We start from the raw sequence: 10,000 nt of genomic DNA on the forward strand, positions 1-10,000 counted from the left end.
CCCACCCCCGCTCCCCCTCAGTCCATCACAAGCCCCGAGTGGACAATAGAAGTAGAAGATCAAAGTGTTTGTTGAGAGCAGCCGGCGGGGATCTAGCAAATACTTTGATAACAAACCACCACGTTAAAGTCAAGAGTGTGACGGGTATCGATTCAAGCGTCACTGGTTTAGAGTAGAGGCGGCAATAGCTAGAATCACAAGTGGCTTGATGATCGAGGCGTGCGGGTAAATGGAAGGGCGGTCTTTTGCGATTACATCCATCACAGAGCACAGAAACGAGCAGTTCATTTATATATGGATGAAGCCTCGTTGGGGAAACTCACACACACACACACACACACACACACACACACACACACACACACACACACACACACACACACACACACACACACACACAAAGCCCAAAACATCAATAAATATACAGTGACACAGTAGATGGGAGATTTCGAGGCGGCTCTTTTCAGAACTATCAGTAGCTCGGCTCGTATTATATTACCAACGACCAGGTGTCACTGAAGCACAACATTAAACGACTGAGTACACCTGTGTAAAACACAAAAAAATCTACTGTAAGAGAAAGAAAAGAAAAGGAATTTTAAATAGACACAGCTTTGGATAAATACCGGCAACAGTACACAAAAAAAGAGACAAGGGTGGGGGAGGAGAAAAGGGGGAGGGGAGGGGGCGATTATAAAAAAATTGAATAGCTTGATGAAGAACTGAAACCGCAACTGACCACAACATCAACAACCACAAAGGTGTTAAAGCTATTTATTGTTGGGGTTTTTTAAAACGAGTGCTCTCCTTAAACAACTTTGTCGATCATCAAAGTTTAGTAAGAGGTTTGTGGCGCTCGCAACTGCACAATCAAGTTTATGTTTTAGTAAGAATTTTACAGCACCAGTAACACAAATAGGTCATTCATAGAGGTGTCAAAGATAAGTGTTACTAGAGAGTAACATACAAAGAAAAGAAGGAGAGAAAAGAAAAACAGATGTTTGACAGGAAAGGAGCAACCCTCACTAGAGCACCTGCCATACACCCACTGCCAATCAAAGAACAATTCAACACGCAGAGACCCACTAACAACCACACGAGTATTGCTCAAAAGAAAGAAGGTAAACTGTACATTTTCCAGGCAGGAATCAAGTAGACCAATATATATTAGCGCCCGTCTACAGAACAATATGCAATGAACAAAATTAAAAGGGACACACCCAACATCTTTGCTTTCTGGGACCTAAAGACTCAATAGTTTCCCCGGTCCACAACTCGTAATAATAATTTCTTCCTTGTCAAATCAAAAGCCTTTTGTTTTGGTTGAGAGCAATGTTAGCCTGGAAAACTGTAGAGCAGAGTAATGACGGACAACTGACGAGCATTCTGTCAACAATTAGCAGTCGTGTCCGAAATTCAAACGACGGGGGGGGGGAGGGGGGGGGGGAGAATGCACGCTAACTGTCGCGTTAACTAACGGAGCAAACGCCTACGTCACGTAGAGGGTAGAGCCCCACATGTCGAGTGTCGGTGAAGGAGGTGTCGTTTATTCCCCGAGTTCACGGGGCCAAGTGAGGAGGGGGGGGGGGGGGGGGGAGAGACACACACACACAGAGAAGAGATAGAGAGAGATTGGGGTGGGGGTGGGGGGGACGCGTCTCTTCCACTCCAGTCACGGTCCACACACACGCACGACGCACACACTTGCGCACGCACACATGGTGTCACACAGTACTAGCTGGGACTGCTGAGACGCACGGAGCAACAGGTTGAAATTCCCGCCACGGGCCGAGGACACACAAAGGTGGCAGTTGGGGACAGCTGCAAGCCAAACCCCGACCACAGGGTTCTCCGTTTGGCGGTTTGTTTCTAGGTCTCAGGCACACAGACAGGCCTTCTGCCAATATCAGCAGTTTGAGATCACGCGGGAAGAAAAAGACCTAAACAAAGGACTGTCTACCCATTATTTTGTACTAAAGTTCAATAGAGAGGTACAGCATTTCAGTTTACAGACGAAATTGACTAGGTTCAAATGAACTGGAAAAAAATACACTGTAAACACACACATACAAAAACAAAAAGATTTAAAATGTGGGATGATTGAAAATGCCAATTGAAACTAGATTCTTAATTTTAACCAAGGCTTTAGTGAGCTAAATACCGTCCCATAACAATTCGATTCTCTTCATTTGCTAAACCACCTAAACAGCAACCAGACACGTTAACATGCGACCACTTTCTAATTTCAATGTAAGTGTTTTTTAAGGCCCACACTGATGCAATTTAGATCACAATTTTGATTGCATTGTGTATACTATTTTATGCTCATTTCGTGACGATGTGAAAGCGTGTGCGTGTGATAAGCAAGTAGATGTGTGTGTGTGTGTGTGTGTGTGTGTGTGTGTGTGTGTGTTTGGCATACATGTGTGCGTGTTATGTGTTCGTGAGTGTGTATGTGTGTGTTTGTGTGTGTATGTGTATATATGTGTGTGTGTTTGTGTGTGCATGAGTGTATGAGTGTTTGTATTGTGCGTGTGTGTAGCGTGCGTGAATATTGTTTGTACATGCATTTATGTAAAGCGCCTAGAGCTGTGTTTACACGGGAGTGGGCGCTATAGAAATGATCTTCATTATTATTATTATTATTACAATTTAGGAGGTGGGCTTCGAACCCTGTGTGTCATGGCCTACTCAGGCTGATAGGGATACAACATCCCAGCAGAAAAGCGAGATACTCCATTTTAGTTTTAGTATGAGTTTTACGGCACTTGCAAGACAATAAGGACATATAAGTGCGGGAGATTAGAGGTGTTACAAGAGAGTAACAAACACAAAAAAGGAGGGGAGATAGAGACGATAGATTTTATAAAGGAAAGAAGGAGCAAACCACACCAGTGCACCCGCCAACCACCAACCGAGATACTCAATAAAAATTCTCCTCACTTAGGATTCGAACTCGGGTCTCCTGTGCGCAATAACGATTCGCCAAAACTGTACACCACAGACGCCAGTAATAAGTAAATTCACAAAACCACACGTTTGAGGAAGTGGTGTGACTTTAAAGTATGCATGGCTATATCGCTATTCTCGTCGCCCACAAAGTTGTTGGACTGGTCCACGCTATCGTTTAGTTCAAGATCTAGATCTAGTCAAAGCACAGTTGTAGTTGTTCCACTTCATGACAGATAAGAGGTTTTGCCTTAGCAGTGTAGAAGGAAAATGATAGTTATGCAATATCTTACTAAGTTGGGAAAACGAGAACGCTGCAACGCAACCGAAGCATGCAAAAAAATCTGGGCGTTCGCCGTTTCTCGGTCACCGACGCGGCCTGGTATAGCCCCGCTTCGTTCTTTGTTTCTTTTTATAGTATAGCAAGAAGTTGGAAGGTGGGAGGGGAGGGGAGGGGCTGGGGCTGAGGGACGCCGTAGCGTGGCGTCTATTAAGGACAGCGTCCCTTGAACGGATTCTGGAGGTTAAATTGTAGTCTTCAAAATGTAACACAAGGCCACAACTACAGCTCACCACCATACATAGACTTGGGTGTATATTAATAATTATTGATGTAGCTCTCAAAATGGAAAAGTAAGCGAAGCAGACCAGACGAGAGCTTCCTTCCGTCAACTACCCTTTATATTGAAAACACGAGTGCACGCTAACCTCTATAGAAGTTTGAATTCAAAGAACAGCTGAGCCGCACCAGGCACAGTCAGTTGTCAGCTGCCGCACCCCTCCTTAACAGGATGTAATAACCTCACCACAGTTATTTTCCCAACTGAGACTCCCTTCTTCCCCCTCCCCCTCGCCAATCAAGATTTCCTACCCCCCCCCCCCCCTCTCTCTCTCTCTCCTCTCCCCCCCCCCTCTCTCTCTCTCTCCTCTCTCCACACTCAAACATTTAAGACCTACATTTAATTGCTTCTTGTGTAAATTTCAACATTCGTGAAAGGTCATAAGGTTATAAATAACAGAACTAGAACAGAACAAAACACATATTAGTTCAAATGCAAACATCAACAGTGAATTAAAACCTCTGGAATGAAAGGTCAATCCAGTCAACGTTCAACAGCACACTCACAGAGCCAAGTATGGAAAAGGAAAACAAGAGTGACGTGTGGACAAATATGTTATAACTCGAAAGAAAAGTAAATTATGAATTTACCATCAACTGAACATTGACAAAAACAAGGAGAATCTTAAATTGGTCCTACCTTTCTAACGTGGGAGAATCTGCCAACGACGAAGAGTCTGAGAAGCACCCTGAAAATATTTTTTAAAGAATATGAGTAGTTGTACAATCAATTTTATACAAAACAAAGTGGTGTCTAAAAGTAAGTAGATTCTAATATGTCTAATGGTTACAAAACATAGATCAACATATATATAACTCAAGTAATATATTTTGATATAACAGATGACATTCTACACAGAAAGATCAAGCGCAGCTCAAAGTTAAATAGCGTGTCGTTTTTTTACAGAATGACAGAGAAAGGATAGTGCTACCATAACAACACCTATTAATTACCCACAGTTTTCACCAAAGACAATTTTTTGACTAATTTAATTTATATAATGTACATGTGTACGTATAATTTCTTCTTTATTCTGAATTAATTTGACTTTCTTTTTTCACAGGTCTTGTATTAAGTATGTGAATAAAAGGGACATCAACTTCAGGTTGTCATTAAATTTCGGCACCCGTGTAATAGTGGTGCTGAACAACTAAGGTGATCGGCATTTTCACAGGCACCCCCACACCAATACCATTCCTCTCCTTTATCTCTGCGAGAACATTCCGCGCCTGGTTCCCGCCTCGGTGGTTCAAAATCGCAGATCGATAAAGGCAACAAAAGCTGTCCCAGTCACGTCAAGAACAGCGCAGGCACGCACGCACGCACGCACGCACACACACACACACACGCACATGTCCGCACACACACACTCTTTACTGCTTTCATATTGAATTTAAACCTGAGATATCATGATAGTTGTGTATGTGAATGAAAGAAAGCCTTATCAGTCAAATTTTTCTTTTTCCTCTATGAGTGCTTATGTGTCGTAGTCATAGAAAAGTACACGTCGTCGCAATTTGAGACCAGGCCAGTTGAAGCTAGGCATTGCTTTCATAAATCAAAACTAATCGGCTTCGAAAAATAACCCTCCAACCCCCTCATTTCTTTACCTTTAATTCCCCTCCTAACGGCCCAACCTTGGAGCAAGACAGCTGGGCTGGAATGGAAAAACCTGCCATACGTACAGTCGGGTGTGTTGGATTTTGGCGATATACGGTTATATGCCATGTATATTATAGATCTAAGTGAAACAAGTTCTACAATGGTGTGTGTACGAGCGCGTGGGTGTTTGTATGCGTGTGTGTGTGTGTGTATTTGCGCGCGTGGGCGTGTGTTTGCGTGTGCGCACGTATGCGGGAACGACTTCGACGGCGGGTAACGTCTGAGCGTGTGATTTGAGAAGGGGGGGAGAGGGGGAAGGGGGGTCACGGCTGGACACAAGTCTTTGTCCAGAGGCGAGATTACACATCTGGCATTTTGCTGGCACATCGACAGAAGCCCAGGGAAAGAAACTGCGAGTGACCCGTGCTTGAGGGCACATGGGCTGATGGTGATAGTCCGCGCAACTTACACAAACCTGGTACCCCGTACTTAAAAAAAAAGACGAAAAGAATGGAGTGCAGACCAATTATATACCCCAGTTTCCTGAGCACGTGTTTAGTATAGAAATGTGTACGGGACACGTGCAACGACTTTAACTAAAATTAATTCACATTTAATTTATATTCCTCTACGGGTTCTGCTAAATGAGAAATAATACATCCAAAGCAAAGGGACAATGCTTGTATTATACGTAAAAATATACACTTAAACAACAAAGACATATAATAAAATTCCGCCACCCAACCCCCAAGCTACCAAGTTCACAAGTCCACACCCATAAAATAAACTACTTCCCATTCATTTTTTCCTAGAATAATTAAAATTGAAGTCACCCGCGCGTCGGCAAACATTCTTTCCATTGACGTGTATATCCTCTTAGCGCCTACATGCAATGCTACATGCAATGCACATTAACTGTACAAGTACATCAACCGTGTGAACTTTTATACCCCTGTTCCCCCCCCCCAAAAAAAAAACTGTTTGGCACTTGCTTTCTCCCCACTGACCATCGTATTACAGTTTCATCTTACATACTAGGGCACAGGGTAGCAAAACCACCTATGACCAAACATGCACTTATAATAATGATAACAATCATAATAATAGGGAGGAGGAGGAGGAGGAGGAGGAGGAGGAGGAAGAGGAGGAGGAGGAGGAGGAGGAGGAAGAGGAGGAGGAGGAGGAGGCGCAGCTGTAAACAAAGTGAGAAGGAGAAGTAGAAGAAGAAGTAGAAGAAGAAGAAGAAGAAGAAGAAGAAGAAGAAGAAGAAGAAGAAGAAGAAGAAGAAGAAGAAGAAGAAGAAGAAGAAGAAGAAGAAGAAGAAGAAGAAGAAGAAGAAGAAGAAGAAGAAGAAGAAGAAGAATACATCCTATACAATGGCACAACGTGAATACATGTACACTGGCAACGGACAATCTTACAGAACACGTACATGAAATAAGACGCTTTTATCTGAGGAAAACACAGCACACTACACCCTACACCTGAGTGTATGTGTGTGCGCACGCGTGTGTGTGTGTGTGTGTGTGTGTGTGTGTGTGTGTGTGTGTGTGTGTGTCCGTGCGTGCATGCACGGGGACATCGGAAGTGAAAGGTTTGTTGTGACCCAGATGACATATCCAAGCATGCTAACATTCCAAGAAGGAAGATGAGAGACATTAAAGGATGCCAGTGTTGCCCCCCCCCCCCCCCCCCCCCCCATAATATTCAATTCATCTGAAATTAATTTGACGGCAGATGCGCGCGCAAGTTTTTTTTTGTTTTGTTTTGTTGGGGGGGGGTTTTTTTGTTTGTGGTTGTGTTGGGTTTTTTTGGGGGGTGTCTTCTTCTTTTCTTTTTTAAGTCCTCCATTTGAGCTGTAAACAAAGTGTTTGTCATTTGCAGATGTGGTATCCTGCAAGCTATTATAATATGTCAACTAGGATCATGAATTAGAAAATACGGGAGAAAAAAAATGAAATTAAAAAAAAAAATAACACAAAAACAAAACAAGAAAAACGTGTACAACCCAATTGGAATAGAAGTATAACATGGATCTCTTTCTTCAAGCAATGATATTCTTTCTTTCCTATAAATTTCCTCAGCAGCTGCAGCTGAAATAAATGAATGAGTTCTAATAGGATGAAAGAAAGGGGAGCTCAATGACGCAAAAAATCGATAGACTTGTCCCTCTGAATCTGAGCCGTCTGCAAGCTCCGTGGTTGACTGGAAAGAACGACACCCCACCTCCCTCCCCCCACCACGTCTTCCTTCCCAGTAACATACGGCCGTACCCTCATCAAAGAGCTCGGCGACAGATTGATGAGATGAATGGCGAGATCCCGAGGAGAGAGCACACGCCCCGCACACGCCGCTCGCTTCAGAGACAATGCGCCCTCAGCATTTCAGAATTTTAATGCGATCGAGCGGGGCGGGAAAGGAGAAGGAGAGTGGGAGGGGGGCGTGGCGCGCGTGCTACAGCTGCGAACGGGGTCATTCAAGATCAGGTGAGTTGACAGACCGCCCGGTGTTTGACCCAGTGAGGGAGAGAGAATCGGAATGAGAGCCCTCAAAAAAAAAAAGGGGGGGGGGGTGGCTTTGCATATTTTTATGGTAGACAATCGGACAGTTCACCGAAAGTTAATATTTATTTATATAGAGAAATGGTTCATCAAGCAATCTAGATCATGGGCGGGACTTTTTAACTGTGCGCTAATTCACTCAGCCTGAATAAAGCAGAACAAACACAGGGTAGAGTTGACACTCAGGGGAGATAAAGGTCATTTCTTGCTTGGAAGTTAATTAAGAAATTAATTAAACAGTAAACCAAAATGAAGAAACCACCCACCATCAAAAATAAAAGGGAGAAGGAATGGAGGAAGGAGATTATATGACAATTTTTTTATTTGCCAGAAAGAGGAACTGTTCATGGACTATGTTACGTATGCATACACACAAAAAAGTTTTCACATATTTCCACACTCTTTATCTTTAACACCACATGTGTACATGCATTATAATTGCAGTTTGAGGGAGAAGTTATAAACCTGCATCCAATGGGTTCACCTTGTACAAATTCTATTATTCTAGACTGAACCCCCCCCTCCCCCCCAAAAAAAAACCCTGCAAAATCTTCACATTCACAAACAGGGACATATATGGAACAAAAAGTTTGAAACGACCAATATTTCTGGAAATTTCCAGAAAAGTGGCATTCATTGATGAGGGAAAAGAAATAAAGACTTTACAGAATGCAAGTAGAAGAAAAAAAAAGGAGAGGACAAGCTGGTACACAATTGTTTACTGCCCTTACCTGATTCTGCTGACAGCACATTTTCAGAGTTCTGTTTATCACAGTCATTGGGTGGTGTGTCAATACTTGATAATGAAAGACGTCGTCTCGGGGTACTCCTACAAGAAAAAGGAAAACTAGTTCAGAAAAAGACGATGTGAACTCTATGCTTGACCAAATTTGTCAATACAATTTTAAATGTAATATTAAGGCGAAGAAAGAAAAACTTAATTTATAAAATACTGACATAGAATTTGACACAATATAATATAACATTTACTTTACAAACTGCTCTTGGTGTACAGAAATGGTGACAAATACAAAATAACAAAATATATATATTTGCTTTATCTTTTCTCAAACTTTAATCTCTTTGTAAAAGACTCAATTCAATTAGTGAACAAGAAAATTTACAATTAACTCCTCATCTAATGTCAAAAAGAGTGCAAAGAGTATATAATCTTACCTTCCAGTTGACAATTCACTGAGGTTAAAAGCCAAGTTGGACATTGGCGAGTTGGTCAAGTTAGAAAATCCTGAATCACTTGAGTCCGACATCTTGCGCGAGTTAAGGATCGAGGCAATATTTCTCAAAGGTAAATTGAACTTTTTGGATCTGTTGGACATCTTTCAAAAACAAGAACCTAGATATAGGAATCTATAGATGGCGAATCTCTGTACAGCATTCCACGTAACAGTCCTTTATTTTAGCCTGTGAACATAAAAAAAAAGAATCTTCTTTGTTTCACTTTCATTTTAATAATACAGAAGAAAGCAGTTCCCTACTTAAATACTGTTTTAGACACCTACAAAAAATTGATAAATAAATTATGATAATCGCTAACATTTTTTAGAGCCTACAATATAAATATATAAAGAGCCTGTTGTTAATTTTATGTAAGAGGCTCTCTCACATCTTTCCACTTATATTTCGCCGAACAGAAGGCAAAAATTTCAACTCCATACTGTACAAGAATCTTGTAGGAGGTGGAAGGGTTGAAAGTAAACATCTGATATAAAAAAAGAGGCTAGGAGGGGGGTGTTTCAAGCAATGTAAAGGAAGAGCTGATTGAGGTGCACTGGTAAAATGGACAAAAAATACAATTTGCAACACTTGGAACACCAAACTAGAATTGAGGTCATTAAATTCAGTTAATAAATATAGAGTGAAATCAAATCATATACTTCAAGTCAGTCAAGGGTGGAATCAAGAAAGATTTTTTTTAATGTTTCATATTGGAAAGACCTTTTTTAACCCCTTCACCTCTCTCAAAGCACACACACGCTAATACTCTCAACTCAAGCAGTACAATGTGTGGCTTCAAAAAAGAAACTTCTTCCACCAAACATTTGAAGGCAGAGGACAGAAAAGTAAATGGCCCTGGTCAAAAGTTGAGATTTTGGGACAAATTCTGCTCACATCCCGTGGTTGATGTAATCCTTGGCCAAGCTTAAGTTAGTACCGGCCGGTTACAAAAAAAGATTGAAATGTTTTTCGGTCTAAGGCAGAACATTATTACAACATTTAATTTAAAAGTGAAAGCAATCACCATGCAAT

General features: G+C 41.7%; 1 protein-coding gene across 2 annotated transcripts in view; it reads right to left on the reverse strand.

The window, feature by feature from the left end:
• Nucleotides 1-10,000, reverse strand: part of LOC101853986 (M-phase inducer phosphatase) — a 37,872-nt gene that overhangs the window by 26,378 nt on the left and 1,494 nt on the right. For both annotated transcript variants that reach the window (XM_013081891.2, XM_005089719.3), the window contains exons 2-4: nt 8,909-9,154; nt 8,464-8,561; nt 4,209-4,257 (exon numbers count right to left, since the gene is read on the reverse strand). In XM_013081891.2, coding sequence (XP_012937345.1) covers nt 4,209-4,257; nt 8,464-8,561; nt 8,909-9,069 — 308 coding nt within the window. In that variant the 5' untranslated portion in view covers nt 9,070-9,154. The remainder of the gene's footprint in view (nt 1-4,208; nt 4,258-8,463; nt 8,562-8,908; nt 9,155-10,000) is intronic.

This window comes from Aplysia californica, unplaced genomic scaffold, assembly GCF_000002075.1.
Source record: "Aplysia californica isolate F4 #8 unplaced genomic scaffold, AplCal3.0 scaffold00008, whole genome shotgun sequence".
NCBI lineage: Eukaryota > Metazoa > Mollusca > Gastropoda > Aplysiida > Aplysiidae > Aplysia > Aplysia californica.